The following is a 17,434-nucleotide window of genomic DNA, read 5'->3' as shown; positions in this document are numbered from 1 at the left end:
ACTGTGAAGCATAGAAAATTTGGTATAACCGTATAAGCCTATTTATTGTATTCTTCCACGAGTGCTTGCATTCTGTAAACAGGCTTTTAAATCTTGTTCTTATCTTGTCCTATTTGCTGACCTTTCAAAGACAGAGGTCAGATGTTAGGCTCTGTCTTCTGAGGAACTTGGTGTTAACTTTTCTTTCTCTGACTTCAAAGTGAAACGATTTGTGTGACAATCTTGCTGCGAAATGAAAGCAATTTTTCTAGCACACAGCATAGTTTAAATGTCTGTATATGAACTGGGAAAATATTTCAGGATATATATGGGAATTAGTAAAGCACAAATGAAGCACTTAAAATATTTTAATTCCAACCAACCAAATTAATAAACTAGGTGATCACATTACCATACATTGTTTGTTCGCTGTATACTTTTATCAGTAAACTTTGTCTCTGCAAATGTAATGCTCATTTCAATTGAAAATGTGTTGTCTGTAATGGCAGTGGCTACCACTCCATGCATAGTCCACACAATGCTACTCCACTGTACACCACACCACTTTAATGCACTCTACTCCACTCTACTCCACTCTAAGCTCCTTCACTCTACGATACACCATGCCAATCTATGACACGTAAAGCCAATTTCGGCATGCCTGTCCATTCTGCGACCCGTCACTCTACAACACTCTACTTCCTGACACTCCACGTCAAGCCATGCGACTCTGCATCCCTCCATGACACTCGAACAAGCCGTTCTTCAAGACGCCACTCTGACCCACTACTTAATTCTACTCTACGTCACGCCACAACACTTTATGCCACACCACTCCACTCTGTTAATCTACGACAAGCCCCTCGACCACTCTGCGTCCCTCCACCACCTCTGTGACACTCTTCTCTACCGCGCTCCAATCTACTTCCTGCACAACACTCTTCCCTACGGCTCTCTACTTGCTGCACAATACTGTTCTCTATGCCATTTCACTGTACGCCACTCCACTGCGCTTTGCCCCACAACACTACATTAAATGACACTACTCCAGACTGTGCCACTCCACTCTGACAGTCTACTACACTGTATGCCACGACACACTACTCCACTGTACAGAACACCCTCTGTGTCACTTTACGCCACTCTACAACACTCCACTCTGTGCCACTCCACTCTACTCCAAGACATTCTATGCCACTCTACTGTACAATACTACTTCACTGTACGACATTCTACTCCACTGTAGGCCACTCCATGATGCTCTACTCAAATTTACGACACAATACTCCACTGTATGACACTCTCCTCCCTCTAGGGCATTTTTTAACCGTTTAATTGTGGCTGTCATAGAAAGAGAGGAGCTATGGTACTATTTGGAATTTTCTCTGATTTGTCTTTGATTAGATTTGTTTTGCGTCGGTTGGAATATAAACAACCTTCCAAGCTTTGGAAAACAGAGGTAAGAGATGGGAGCTAGCAGTAGTGAAGGTACCTGTAAGAAACACTGAATCCACTATTTTTCTAAAGAAAGGTTTTTTTCTTCCTTTCATCACAGCTTATTGTCCTGATGAGAACTCAACAAAAAACATCCTGAGTTCGAAACGCGCAGACTGTTAGAGCCATAGAATTATAAAGAAGTTTTTCATGAACAGTGTTGAAACTAGTATCTATAAGAGCAGCGGACGCGCGCAGCGGGCGCGCCGCCTGCGCGCCGAAGGCGCGCCTAAGGCAAGCCCGTCTGCGCCCGTCCGCGCCAAGACCGGGCCCAGGGCCATACCCCCTGTCCAAAACAACACAGGAAAAAGAATACAGCAATACTCCAGTCAAGACCTTCAAAGACTGAAACCACGAGCATCATGTGCCCAGATAGATCCAAACAGAGAAGATAAAAAATGTCCTACATGTTCACAAACCTTCCACTTCTCCCCCATTAAAAACCTGACCAATTCGACAATACCAAAACACCGAAAGCACCATCTTAAAATTGCGTTGCTCAATGTAAGATCTTTAGTCAAACACAATATACAAACAGCGGAACTAATAGATAATCATAATATTGATATACTATTTGTCACCGAAACTTGGGCGGATGAAGCATCAGACGCCGATTTGACCCTAGCTATTCCAGAGGGTTACTCCTTCTCCAGAGCAGATAGAAAAATAAAACGTGGAGGAGGATTAGCAATTATAGCAAAGAACGACTACAAAATTAAAACATCAGATAAAGGAAGTACCCCAGACTGTGAAACTCTAACTTTTCAAATAAAAGTCACGAACAATTATTCCTTCAATGGACTACTTATATACAGACCACCTAATGCAAAAACGGCGCTGATCGAACTGTTAAGCCCGTTTCTCGAATCTAGTGTGACTAGTCCGGACTACACAGTTTTAGGAGATTTTAATCTACATTTAGAAAAAACCTAAGACCCGAAGATAGCCTCATTCATTGATACAATGTTAAACTTTGACCTAAAACAAAAGGTACATGTGGATACCCATGAAGCAGGCCATACACTGGATGGTATTTTCACCTCCTGTATAAATCTAACAAAAACAGATACCATTCCTATCCCGTGGACAGACCACAAACTCATCAGTTCCACATTAGAAATTAATGAGGACACAGGAAGACCTATGGAGAATATTAAACAAACGACATATCTAGAATGGTCTAAATTAGATAACCAGACATTCATTGATATACTGCAATCATCGTACCCTGCACTTCAAGAAAACTGTAACACAGCCTGCAAACAATTTAATGAATGGCTAGAGAATGCAGTAGAGCAAACTGTCCCACGAAAAAAAGCCACACTAAAGAGAAAAACCCCCTCACAGCCATGGTTCTCGGAAGCACTAAGAACCCAGAAACAGACATGTAGAAGAGCGGAAAAAAAATGGAGAACTAACTATGACTCAGATCTCAAACAAGAATACAAAGCTACCTTAGCATGTTATAAAAAACTAATTATAACGGAAAAAAGTAAATACTTTATCCATAAAATCAATGAGTCAAAAAACTCAAGCAAAACCCTATTCGACACTGTCAAAAAACTATCAAAATTCGAGAACAACAACTCTGAAACGTTAACTTCAGACTTCTGCAACGTGCTGGGAGAATTCTTTGTCAGCAAAGTATCCCTAGTATATGACTCCTTTAAAAACCATAACACAGAAATACCCATAAAGGATAACTCATCAACAACAATCCCAGTGAGTAGGGACTCAGATCCCACCACATTCTTCCAATTCACCCCCCCTACAGTGGAACAGATTCAAAAAGAAATCCATACCATCAATTCAGGCAGCCCAATGGACCCATGCCCATCCAAAATAATGCATGTCTGCTCCGAACAACTGAGCATAGTATTAGAGAAATTATTCTCTCAAATCATTAAAACCAACATCTTTCCCGATGTCTGGAAAATGATATCGATCAGGCCACTTTTAAAAAAACCCAACCTGGACTGCGAAAACCCGAATAACTATAGGCCAATAGCTAGGATCCCATTCGCCGCCAAAATCCTAGAGAAACTCTTAAATAAACAATTATCCCGGTACCTACTGGACGGCAACTGGCTGGACCATTCGCAGTTCGGTTTCCGCGAAGGACATGGAACCGAAACCGCCCTTATTACAGCGGTGGAGGAACTTAGACAAGTACTGGACAACGGATCGAAGGCCGCCTTGATATTACTAGATCTATCGGCGGCCTTCGATACGATTAGCCATGAGACCCTCATAACACGTCTGAAAACAGCACAATTGCATGAATCAGCATGTGCACTCATCACCTCATATCTAGAGAACAGAACGTTCTCTATAGAATCAGGAGAAGCAAAATCTAATCAATTCAACCTACCATGTGGAGTCCCACAGGGTTCATCGATTAGCCCCACTCTTTTTAACTTATACGTCACCCCCCTCGCACAACTAATAAGGGACTGCGGATTCACCCCTATATCCTACGCCGACGACACCCAAATTGTGGTGTCAATAAATGAAGACGTAGAGAACACAGCAGAAAAATTTCAAATCTGCATGCAAAAAATAAGCCAATGGATGAGAACAAATTGTCTAAAATTGAATGGAGACAAAAGTGAGGTCATGATCCTAGGAGGGGACAAAAAAATCTGGTCCCATTCATGGTGGCCAAAAGAACTAGGAGGATGTCCTGAACCAACGGAGAAGGTAAAAAACCTAGGAATTACTCTAGACACTAATCTCTCCTTTGACGCCCAAGCGAATAAACTGGCATCATCCCTGTGGTACATTTTAAAAATGATTAAAAAAATACTACCCTACATACCACTTGACTCACGAAAGACAGTGGTGACAGCATTGGCCATGTCCAGATTGGACTACGGGAACGGCCTGTACGCTGGAGCCAGAAAAAAATTCTAACCAAACTCCAACGTTTGCAGAATGCAGCAGCCAGGCTGATATTAGGTACACCTAAATTTGAAAGAATCAGCCACAAACTTAGAGACCTACACTGGCTGCCAATCGAAAAACGAATACAATTCAAAATACTGTGCCTAGCATATAAAGCTACCAATGGTACCGGATCCCAATTTTTAAAAACTCATCTAAAAATATATGAGCCAAATAGAACCCTCAGATCTGGCCAAAAGAAAATAATTGCGGTACCAAGATTCAAGAGAGCAAACTGGGGAGGAAGAAGCTTCCTGGTACATACAGCGAGAATCTGGAACAAACTACCGCTAGATATAAAAACTAGTCCATCACTGATATCTTTCAGAAAGCAAGTAAAAACGTGGCTGTTCTCGGCATATCCCTAAACTAAACACCTCAAGAGTCAGAGTCAAATCACAGCGCCAAGACGCCTATGGGCAATCGCGCGCTTTACAAATGCACAAATCAAATGTTGTATGGCACTCTGAGAATATATTTTTTCCAGTGTATATATTTGATTGTATGATGGCTGTGTGTGTATGAGAATATATGGTTTGAATGAATGGAAATGTATATAATGATTTTTGTAGAATTGTAACTGTTTTATATTAATGTTTAGATCATGTACAGAAGGTCTTCTTGAAAGCATAAAAAAATGGTGAAATAATAACCAAAACTATGCAGTAAAAAAAACTTTTGCAAAATAATAAAAAGGATTAATACAAGCATTGGTGTGCAAGTAAAGCATAGTGTTTAATTCATATGTTTTGGAGGGACTGATAAAGGAATCCAAGCACAGTATTGGCAATTTGTTTTGTTTAATAATGAATGGTGGCTAAACCCTGCTGTTGGGAGCCCAGACCCAGTGGTGTTTTTTCGGTTTGAATTAATCTCAGCCACTAGTAATCACTTGGGCTGTATCTCAATTCATCTTTTTTCGCTCACTCGGCCATTTCAGTTTGGATCCAGCCATCAGCAAATCAGCTGTGACACTGCTCCTCATGGGAGCAATCCAGCCCGAACTGGCAGGCCAGATCCTCCCTGAACCAGAAAGCAGGCAACCTAGGATCGGTTTCTCCCTAGTTAGGGCTCATCAGTCTGGTATAGCTTGGTTTTAGTAGCACAGTGAGCCTGGGACCCACGTCTGGGCATACCCGGTGCACTAAGCGCATCAGATGCAAAAACAAGGTTATGAGTTGAATGCTTGAATTAATCTCAAACACTGGCAGTTGCTCGGGCCATAACCCAGTGTATCGTTTTTCGTCACCCATGCCACCTCAGTTTGGACTCTGCCATATGCAAATCAGTCTTGAGCCTGCTCCTCATGTGAACAGTCTAGTCCCAACTGCCAACCAAGTCCTCCTCAGAGTAGAATCTCTGGTGGTAGGAAGGATTGCTCAGTACTCATGTTAACTTAAGTTAATCTTATTAAAAAAACTGATTTCTTTGCGATTGGTCAGACTTAAGAGGACCCTAATTAGTACAGAGAAATTAATTTCAGTAACTTGGTGTATACCCCTTTTCAGTAACAGTTACTAGGCAGGTCTTTTAGGGATCACCGGTACGTCGCTATTACACTCTTCTCTTATTTGTAGTGCTGTATTGTGTTTATTAAATGTATTCTGTTGAGACAAAAAGTATCCGTGGCTGGTTTTCGCTTTTAGTGATTTTCTTTGAGTATCCAAATGTACCATCTTGGATACGTGGAAAAAATTAAGTTTATGTAGCCAAAGTCATGCAAAACGAAGAGGAAATGAAACATTTCTCTAGTCCACATTACTCCTATCCTGAAAATTGTTTATTGGAATACATCTTCAAAATCCTCAGTACAAAGCGTTCTGCAATGTATGAGGGATTAGTATTATTAGTATTATGTAGGCACTACTGAAAAGGGACACGCATTCTGACATGCTTACTTTCTAATAACTTGCTTTTCACATACTCCAAAGGAGTTTGATTTTTCCACCAAAGCACACTGCAAACAATTTAACCTATTAGGTCTCTGCAAAGAACTCCAGATTCCCCTTCTTCCAACCTGCTGATTCCGAGTCAGGTCTGCATAATCTTAACCACCATGTTTGTGGTTGCTCCAGTGGGCAACATCAAATATCGTTGTTTTTGGGTAAGGTTTCTTCAAGCAATCAGTTATGGTTCACCTTACAGGACACTATAGCAGTCCAAATAAAACGTTTTTTTATTTGTCAAAGGCACGCTGCTCTACAGTTGAAAATAAATATAAATGCACTGGTTGGCCACATAAAGAACCCAGGAATATTATGGAGAAATACTGTCCATAATTTCCCAGGGTCTAAGAAAGGTTTAGAATGGTCTACTGGTAACATTGAAGTTCAGTTTATACAGGTGTTCGTTGTTGAATTGATTTCTTAGTATGCATGGTGAACTGCTTCATTGAAAACGTATCCATCGTAATGTATGAATGGGTGCATAAAGAATCAATCCTCTTTTATGTACTAATATATTAGTGAATTACATACTAGTGATTTTATGGTGTTGCTGAGCATCCTCCAGGGCTACCACAATACCTTGATGTGAGTACTTCTGTGGCAAGTCCCATTTTATCTAAACTGGGGACCCTTACTGGCTTTGGAAGGAACACATAGGTCAAGAAGCTGAAGTGGGGGCCTAGGGAAGTGGGAGTACAGAGTCGATCAGAGCATTTTTGAGAGCAAAGTAATCAATTGTTGGAAAAACCATTCCTTTACTTTTCATGATGGTATCATTTGTGGCTCGGACGTGCAAGCACACATGAATCTAAAAATGGATGCAATAGAAAAAAACATTACCTTTTCTGTAGTATCCGTTTTTTAGATGATTTTACCAGTGCTCGCTCCCCTGAACTGTTGGTCTGTTCACCTATTAACTTCAATTGAAAAATAGTCCCTCATGCATTTCACTGGAGGAAGGACACAACACAACAGCCAATACAATAATGGTGAGGATAACATTCTCATTTGACGTGATCCAGGATATGATAGTGTCACAAGCCAATGGCTAAAGGTTCCAGGGCAGAAGGCACAGTGGCTGAAGCAGGTTGACCAAAACTATTTAAGATGGTGCAGAATACTGGGTGCTGGGTTTCAAACACAATGATATACTAAATGTTTGTTCAAAGATCTTTGTGAATGAAAAGCCCCATTTCACAATATATAAAGGAGTGCACAAGCCAGAAAGGAGGTACATTGCAAATTTTAATCAATGTTTACATCAATGTTGATTTCAAATGAGAGCCATGCCTTACATTGGTGAACTGTCCCTGAAAGAACTCCTAACATTCACAATGTGTGCGAGGAGCGACACAAAGTTTCTGGCTAGCGGAAGACCATAGGAGTTATATTAAGGAGTGTTTAACAGAAAAGGTCAGAAGCAGTGGACCCTTTCCGAGCACTACTTTGACTGATGGTCAGTACTTTTAAAATATCTCCTGGCTTGTCTAGCACTTATACTGTTGATGCTAGACAAACCAAGAGGTGTTTTCAAAGTACTGACCATCAGTCATAAAGTAGTGCTTAGAAATGGTCCACAGCTTCTGACCTTTTCTGTTTAACACTCCTTAATAAAATTCCAGTGGTCTTCTGCCAGCCAGAAACTTTACGTTGCACCACCAACATAAGACATGGCTTTCATTTGAAATCAACTTTGATGCAAACATGCTACTTAAGTTGTCAAATCAGCTCTGGTGCGATGTGGAGAATTTGGACTTTTACAAAGACAGCATAAGTATTATTGTCATCTCACTTTTTCTTACATTTTACTTGAAAGCTGCAATAGAAGAGAGTGGTATGGAACACTTCCACAAAGAAGGAAACAAAAAACGAGCAACACCATTTTGAGAAATAGATCCTATTTATTGAGTTATTCATGATTTATTTCATTTTCCAACAGATACAAATGGAGCACGTCTCGAAAGAAATTTTCTCTGCTCTGATGCAAGACATGATAGGACAATATACTCCACCTCCATTTCCACCTCCTGAAATTCCAGGTACTGTAATGTGTATGAACACTTGTTTGCTGTGAGCATAACTATTGAAACACCACCCTTTGTATTAATTAAATTCGAAGAAGTTGGTAACAGTAAAAAACAAACATATTAAACAATATTATTATTATTATTATTAATTCTTGTTAGGGGGGCGTGCCCACGGAGGCGACCAAGATGGCTGCCTCAGAGTGAAGCTCCACCGTCCAGACGCCCGATAGTGCGGATTAGCATGTAATTCGTCGTCTTTTTACCTGCAACACACTTTCATCCGACAGCGGTGGCTCCTCCGCCCCTCCTGGCGGCTTTAATCTTTGTGGGGACGGCGTGTGTGGAGCGCAAGGCGGAGGGGATCGAGGGCTTCCCGGTCTTCGGTGGCTTCATCCCTTTCTGCGCCCGGCCGTGGGGTAAGTGCTGTGCTTGGCACGCCCCTACTCACCTCATTGTCTCCCGTGGCCCTCTGGCTGCCTGTCTCCTTCCCCCCGCTACCTGCCTGGTTTGTGTCGCGCCGCGGGGCGCCGGACTGCCGCGACACGTTCGTGGCCTCGGGCCTTGGTGCGTCCCGAGCCGGGGCCTCGGGTAGCGGGCCTGGCGGTTGGGCATGCGGTTGGGTCTGGGCGGTTTTTGGACTGTGGGGAAGTCTGGGGAGGATGCTGGGCGCTTCGGGTGGCAGCGCCCCCCGCTGGCTTTGTGGCCGCCTGAGCGCCACAATGCTTCTGCCCCCCTTCCCTATTGTCCATCTTTGCGATGGCATTGCAGCTGAGGGGGAACACCGCGCCTGGCCTTGTCCAGGGTGCCTCCTGACCGTGGTGGGCGCAGGCTGTGGAGGCCATTAACGTGGTGCCTGTTGCGTTGAGCCTGGAGGCTGGACGGCCGCTCTATTTGCTCTGGGCATCCCAGTGAAGGGGTCGCTGTTGACTGCGGTGGCCTTTTTGTTGCTGGCTGGGTGTTGGTCCGCCGGGCCTGTGAAGATGGCTGCCTCTCGTGGGGAGATTTGGTGAGCCATTCCTTCGGTGGTCATTCACGCTTCCCTTGCTGATGGCCGGCCCACGTCTCCTGTTTCATTGCCCTGGTTGCGCTGCCATTTCTACGCTCTTTACCGCCGTAAAAAGGAAGGAAGATCCCGATCAACGAAAGCTCAGTTTTGATAAGTCTTCCCTCCATACATCGGACGCGCCGCCAGGCTCCTCTGCGGGGGCTACGGGATCTACTGAGCGGGAAGATGCAACATCCTTGCCATGCTGGGCGAAATGGGAGCGGGTTTCAAGTCATTGGACAGTCGCTTCGATAGCCTCGAGCAAAAGCTGGCAGATATGGGGACCAAGGTCCAGGCCCATGACCGCCTCCTGGGCGTGGTGGAGTCCAGGGTTTCGGATGTTGAGGACAATGCCACAAAATTATTAAAACGCTTAGAGCGTGCCCAAAAGATTCTCAAAGAGGTAGCCATCAAGAATGAGTATCTAGAAGCGCGTAGCCGACGCAACAATATCCATATCATCGGCGTGGCGGAGACAACCTCAACAGGGCGCATGGACACTTTTGACGAACAACTACTCATCGATCTGTTTGGCAGGGAAGTGGTCACACATGGATTTGTGGTGGAACGCCACCATAGGTCACTGAGGCCCCGGCCTCGCCCTGGGCAACCACCCCGCCCGATCATTGCTAGGCTCCTGAACTTCCGCGACCGGGATGATGCCCTCCGTGCTGCACGAGAGAAGGGAGAGATTCAATGGCTGGGTAGCACCTTGTCCTTTTTTCTGGACTTCACGCTAATTGTCCAAGAGGCGCGCGCAAGTTTGCTGGAGTCAAGGCGACCCTTTGTAATCTGGGACTTAAATATGGCATGATGTATCCAGCGAGGCTTAGAGTGGATGTGGCTGGTAGATTCTGTATCTTTGACACTCCCATGGAGGCTCAGGAGTTCTGCCAGACCTACAGGAAGCAGGGGTCCCACTCAGCCACTGATACTGGAACCCAGTCCCCGACTCTCGGCGGATCACAGAACAGTGTCGATCTCTTCGCGGACCCAGGGCCCGGCTGAGGACTCGTTCCGACATATCCTTTTGTAATGATCCTTGTGTTGCAGGACTTGATATTTGCTCTCTTTGGGTTTATTTTTTTTATTGTGCATTGATTTGTTTAGTTCGGCCGTCACCTCGGTGTGGCGCTGCTGCCCCCCATGGCGAATGCCCTTGTGACTTTATTCTTTTGGGGTTTCTTTTTGATGGCCCACCGATTGGTTCATTGGTCACTGCCATGGGTATCCTTAAGTTCTATTGTACGTTCACATAGGGTCTGCCTTTTTGGGGATGTAAAGAGGCTGGGTGGTGGGTGGGGTTTATTTTGTTTTTTTGTATATTTTATTGTTATGGCATTCACGGTGCAATTGAGAGGGGATGGAGGAGCATACAGTTCAATTCAACTTTGATTTAATTTGCCCTATGGCCAAAGTAGGACTTCAGTCTGGGCCTTCCAGACTATCACTGATGTCCTGGAACGTTCGGGGCCTGAATAATGCTAGGAAACGCAGACAGGTTTTTAGTTATGTCTCTTATCATAATATTGACATTGTTTTTTACAGGAAACACACTTGGCACCTGCAGATTCAGCTTCTGTTGCCAGGAGTTCGGGGGGGGGGGGGCAGGGGGTCCATCGAGTTTTCTCGAATTTTAGTAGATATGCTAGGGGAGTTGCCATACTCATACATAAATGTGTGCCCTTTGTGTTAACCAGTAGCATCACAGACAGTGTCGGTCGATATTTGATTGTCTCTGGTGTGCTTATGGGATACATGATTACACTGGTGGGGATTTACGGCCCCAATGTTGACACCTCTTCCTTTTTCCAGGAGCCACAGGTGAAGCTCCTCACGATAGATGTTGACTTGTTGGTTCTAAGTGGGGACTTTAATTTGTTGATGACTCCCGCTAGCGATCGCACTTCTTCTTCCCCTGATATTTAAGCCTGTTCCCGCTCTGTACTGTCTGATATATGCACTCACTTCTCCCTCATTGATATTGAAGCTCGACTCCACCCGCGTTCGCCGGACTATACACACCATTCAGGGTACCACAATACAAGGACTAGACTGGACTACTGGCTTCTTTCCCCCGGGGTGGCGGGCTGGGTCGAAAGTCTTCTCACCTTACTGCGCACGCTGTCAGACCACTCCCCCATTGTTTTCACGTTACAGATTCCCAGACTGGGGGGGTTATGAAAGACAGTGGCGGTTCCCTGGAAGGGCTTTAACTGTTCCTGTTTTTACTGAAGAGATCCGACGTGCCATTGATGACTATTTTGACCTCATCTCTGGGTCGGTGGGGTCCTGGTCGACATTATGGGAAGGGTTCAAGGCCACTATTCATGGGGTGTGTATCGCCAAACACGTGGGCGCTTTACGGGACATTCGTTCCACTTTATCCCGCATTGAGAAGGATATCTCGCAATAGGTAGAGAGTTATTAGACGACCCGACAAGTGTCAGAGAGGCCAGGCGCTTGTAGCTACTGCTAGAATTTCGGGAGACTGCAGACAGAGAGCTGCGTTTTTTGAGTAAGCAATATACAGCGCAACAGTATGGGGAAGGCGATAGGCCTGGCAAATTATTGGCACAGATGCTCCGACCTCCACATCATGCATCATACATCACGGAGATTGTGGACCCGCAGGGGGCGATGCACCATTCCACCCGGAGATCTGTGGCACCTTTCTGTCGTATTACAAGACCCTATATGCATCCACACTTTCGGGGGACCGGAAAGACCCCGGGCCTTATTTAAACGAGATTGCCATGGTTTATCTTGAAAAGCATATGCAGGAATTCCTGGCCACACCTATCACTCCGGACAGTATAGTAGAAGCCATCGACTCATTGAGGGGCTCCTCGGCGCCGGGCCTCGATGGCTTTTCCGCTGATTTCTACAAAACATATAAGGAAGAATTGGTCCCGGGATTGGTGGAGATGTACGCAGAGTCGCTGGACTCCGGCATCTTGCCGCCAACTCTCCGTGAGGCGATTATTGTTCTTCTCCCAAAGCCAGGCAGAGATCCTACTTCTTGTAGCTCATACAGGCCCCTTTCCTTGTTTAATCTTGATAACAAGATCCTGGCCAAGGTTCTGGCAATCCGACTCTCGCTTTTGATGGAGTCCATCATTTCCCCGGCACAGTCGGGATTTGTACCTCACCGCTCCACTTCCTTGAATTTGAGGATGCTGTTCTCCGTATTGCATAGAATAAAACCCTCCACTCCGGCCGCTGCTGTACTCCTAGACGCTCAGAAAGCGTTTGACTCCTTGGAGTGGCCCTTTTTTTGTCCATTATGAGGCGCATGGGGATGCCTGAGTTGTTTTTTTCTACAGTTGCCTTGTTATACGCCGTGCCTAAGGCCCGGTTGCGCTTGAATGGCACTATTACTGAACAATTTTCATTGTCTCGCGGTACGCGCCAAGGATGTCCCCTTTCCCCGTTGCTGTTTATCCTGGCGATGGACCCTTTGGTTCGCCATTTTCAGGAGAAGCACCTCCATCGAGGTCTCCAGTTACGCACACGCCCTCTTTTAATATCTTTGTATGCTGATGACACGATTTTGTACATTAGAATGACTCATGTTAATCTGGAGCCTTTAGTACTTGAAATAATCTGTCCCTGAGTTTTATCTTTATTTCTTGGTCGCACAATGTTCCTATGCACATTCCTGGTTCCACCCGGACGCCCGAATTCTGTATTTGAAGCCTGAGGCTGACCTGGTGCTTCCTGTGCCGCTTCCCAACATACTCCCCAGGGGTATTCCTAGAGATCCGCAAGACATACAGTCTGTCTGGTCCACCTGTTGGGATTGGGACAAGGTGCGCAGATTGATTTGTCTGGACCGATTGTATTCTCCTGCCCTCCCTCTGCCCAACGCTCATTGGCTCCCTATAACCGGAGAACCTGTGGTCCAACGAACATTGACTAAATATCACATACACACCGTTGGCGATCTCTTCTCCGAGGGTCACGCCTTTTCTATCTCGGATGACCAGCGTTTTATTGACCGCACATTCATAGATTCTTTTGTTTGGACTAGGGTTCGGTCCATGATGCGCGCCAAGTTCCCCACATTCCCGGTTCCCCCTGATGACACCGCACCGCTCACGTTTATCATACAAAGCTGGACAGGGACGCATATGGTATCTAAGCTGTATAAGTTGTCGTGCCTTGCTTCCCTCTTTGGATTCTAGGGTGCGCGCTGCATGGGAGGGTGATTTGGGTAAACCAATATCAGATGAACAATGGGCACAGTGTTGTAGGGCCACGAAAGAAGTGTCCATCAACACTAGACCCAAACTCATACACTTCAAATTTCTTCGCAGGCTTTATCACATTCCAGCACTTTCATAAAAGATTGACCCCAGCAGACTCCACTGTTGTCCCAAGTGTAAAGCTCCCCATGCCGACTTCGCCCATCTTTCATTTACCTGCCCTTTCCTGCACGACTATTGGGTTCAGGTACACCGCACATTTGGCGACATGTTGGGTATTGTATTCATTCCTACCCCCGAAATAGCGCTGCTGGGCTATGTTTCTAATTTTCCACGCACAGTTCGCAAGCTCGCTGCACTTGGATTTCTGCTAGCTAAACGCGAAGTTGCATTGCTTTGGTGTGCTAGGCGACCTCCAGGGTTTACGTTCCTGGCTTCGGAGCATGGCGTTCTGTAATGTTAATAGTGTGGAATATTCTACGCTGGTCCCTTCGGCATCCCGCCCCGTTGATATTTGGGGTCCATATCGTTCATACATTGCTAAGATGTCCGAGGAGCGGCAGTCTCAATCAGGGAGCTCCATTGTTCCGGAAGGGGTGGGGTGAGCATTTGCACACGACTGAACATGTGCTGTCCACTCTACTTTATCTGCGTACGCCGCACTGGTTGGGTTAGGGTGTGTCATCAATTGCCCCGATGTATACTAATGAGTGCATGGGTGCATTAGGATATTTGTAATGTTTTTTGGTTCCAAATGTCAACATCATTTATTGTTTTTCATTGATTACAGCAATGTCATAATTGATTAATCATTATGTCAGATGATATTCAGTGTCCGAACGATTGCTATGGTCTTAGTTGTGTGTTGCAGACTGCTCCTCTGCACATGCGTTATTGGCAGTATATTATGATTTGTATTTTAGATGCATCATTGTACCATTCGGTTGGATTTTTCTCCCATTTAAAAAAAAAAAAATAATAAAAAAAAGTAATAATAATTCTTGTTAAAGCGCATGGCTACCCTTCGGCATCCCAGCGCTAAATGCAAAAACAGGCAGTTTAGGGTATTACTTTAGTTTCTGGAAAAACCATGATTTTAGTTGTTTCCTGAACGTCAAATACGCAGAGGTCAGTGGAAAGTTAGAAGAGAGTAATTCATTTTTGTGCCTGTGCCCCAGAGGATTTTATGCGCAATACAAAGAGATATAAACCTTATGCGTTCTAAGATGGGCAGCCAGTGTAGTACTTTCAGAGCTGGTTTCGCCAACTGCTTTCTGGGGATGTTGTGTAGTAGTCTGGCTGCAGAATTCTACACTACTTGCAGTTTTCTTATTGTTGTGTTCGGAGTGCCTAGGTATAATGAATTACAATAATGCAGCCGGGGGAGTATTAATGCTTGTACCATGGTTCTGCATGCGGTTTCTGGGAGTAATGGTAGTATCTTCATTAGTTGCCTTAGGATACCAAAGCAGGTGGCTGCTACTTGTACCTCTTGGTGGTCAAGTTTGAGAGATCTGTCGAGCCAGATTCCTAGGCTTTCTATCCTGGCTTTAGGTGTTGGGACTAGGCCTAGGCAGTTTGGCCAGCTTATATTTGAATGTGCCTCTAAATTTTGAATTTGGTTTTGTTCCTGTTAAGCCTCCGGTATGATTGGTCCATCCAGGAGGCCACCTGTCCCAGGCAGGCTTCAAGGTCAATAGTGCTCCTCTCCGGATGATTGAGGGCTACCACCAATTGGGTGTCATCGGCATATGTAACTATCTGAGCCCCATAAAGAAAACTAACTCGGCCAATGGCCTAAGGTACACATTAAAAAGGGTGGGGCTCAGCGACGAACCCTGCGGGACCCCACAGGTAAGTGGGATCTTTCTTGATGTGTGCCTGCCTTCTAATATTTGGAAAGTTCTATTTGTCAAGAAGGATTTAAGCCACGAGAGATCATTACCTGCCACTCCCACCACTTTTTGTTTTTGTTGAAAACCTTTATTTCGATGAAAACAATACAATTGCAGGCCTACAACCACAGGGGCCGGTCGTTGCTAAAACGAAACTTAAAAAAACAAAATTGCATCGTTACACAGCTATTTAGCCGACAACCCGAGGGTCCGGCAGCGATTCCGCATATTATTCTGAAAAGTTCTGTGGTGGTAAGCAGGATAAATTAAAGGTTTCACATTTTACTTATATAGAAATGACAATGAAAAAATAAACTAAAATAACTAGTGAGGCAGAAAGAAACTAAATGATATATGCAATGTATAGAGATGAAATCTCGGGAAGGGGGGGGGCCGGGAGCGGGTGGACACAGCATCAGCAGAAGTATGTACCAAACAAGGAATGTGCGGTTACGGGGACAGAGGTATTTCAGGGACCTCCGCCAGAGGAGGAGTACAAATCTCCCCGCGGTATAGGTTCCATTGGTTCCATATTCTCCCCCACTTCTTGGGTCTACCACGAGCGATGTACACAGTTTTTTCCCTAAACATGCACCAGTCCATGTTTTCTTTCCAGGCTAAAATCAGAGGTGCTCTTTGGGATCCCCATAGTTGAGCTATGTCCCTTTTAGCTACCATATTACCAAGGGTAGCCCATTGCATCTGTGCCACATTATAATCGTTAGGTTCCCATACATTCAGTAAACAGCGTCTAGCCTCCGGCAACAGCGAAACTCCCGTAACTTCTTCCATGACGGCATGCACACGGTTCCAAAACACCACAACATCAGGGCACTCCCATATGATATGAAGGAAGGTAGCAATCAGACCACATCCGCGCTTGCACAACCCATCCACAGAATAACCTATTTGCAGCAGCCGTGGACCCGTGATATAGATCCGGTGCAGGATTTTTAATTGCACCAGCAGGAGACGGGCCGGAATCGCGACCTCTTTAGGAGAAGATATCGCAGCCTGCCAATCTTCATCATCCAACTTCAGTCCATCGCCGGTCCAAGCACCCCGAAGCTGCGAAAGCAAATCCGATCGATCGTTAATACGTTTTTTATATATTAGGGAGATAGTGCTATCCGGGACATGTCCGTCAAGCACTCTTTCCTCGAGAGGGGAAGACTCCGGCATAACGGTCCCGGCCGGGAAAACCGAACCAAGGGCATGACGGATCTGCATGTAACGAAAATGCTCCTCATCACTAAGCGCGTATTCCGATTTAAGCTCGTCAAACGTCTTGACCCTGTTCTTGACCCAGAGATCCCCGACCCTGCTGATACCAATGAGGTCCCACTTCTCAAAGCCTTTCGTGGTCCAAAGACTGCCCAATCTCTCCGAAGCATAGAGCGGAGTCGCTCTAGTCAATACGTCCGACCACCCCATAGCTGCATTTGCGCTTCACCACACCCGTACCGCGACCCCGGTGGGCCCAGTCAGTTTCCTCCCAGTCGATCTGGAATATAGCGCTCTATTGTAGTTCCCTCCCGGCAGCTGCCATTTGTCCATTTCAAATGCAGGGTTAGGGACAGGGCCGTACATTGCATGATTAATTGCACTTAATTGGGATGCCCAGTAGTAACGTTTAATGTCAGGCAACGCAATGCCCCCATCATACCATGGCAAAGTCCGCTTCGCTAGGGCAATGCGAGGACGCCCCCCCCCATATCAACTTCCTCTGTAGGCTCTCAATCTCGCGAAAGTAACTGGCAGGCACAAGATCAAGCATATTTTAGACAGCATACAGGAATCGGGGAAGGGACATCATCTTGAAAAGAGCTGCCCTCCCAACCGGGGACAGCGGTAGGCCGCACCAAGCCGTCACGTCGGATTTGAGCCGGAGAAGCTG

At 45.4% G+C, this 17,434-nt stretch overlaps 1 protein-coding gene across 1 annotated transcript in view; it reads left to right on the top strand.

Annotated features, from left to right (window-relative positions):
- The window catches only part of LOC147727090 (uncharacterized), a 681,874-nt gene that overhangs the window by 91,776 nt on the left and 572,664 nt on the right, over positions 1-17,434 (top strand). The window contains exon 2 of the mRNA XM_086961139.1: positions 8,302-8,401. Coding sequence (XP_086817265.1) covers positions 8,308-8,401 — 94 coding nt within the window. The 5' untranslated portion in view covers positions 8,302-8,307. The remainder of the gene's footprint in view (positions 1-8,301; positions 8,402-17,434) is intronic.

The sequence above is a fragment of the Lissotriton vulgaris genome, chromosome 3_1 (assembly GCF_964263255.1).
Source record: "Lissotriton vulgaris chromosome 3_1, aLisVul1.2, whole genome shotgun sequence".
Classification (NCBI taxonomy): Eukaryota; Metazoa; Chordata; class Amphibia; order Caudata; family Salamandridae; genus Lissotriton; species Lissotriton vulgaris.
This window is presented reverse-complemented; position numbering and strand designations above follow the sequence as displayed.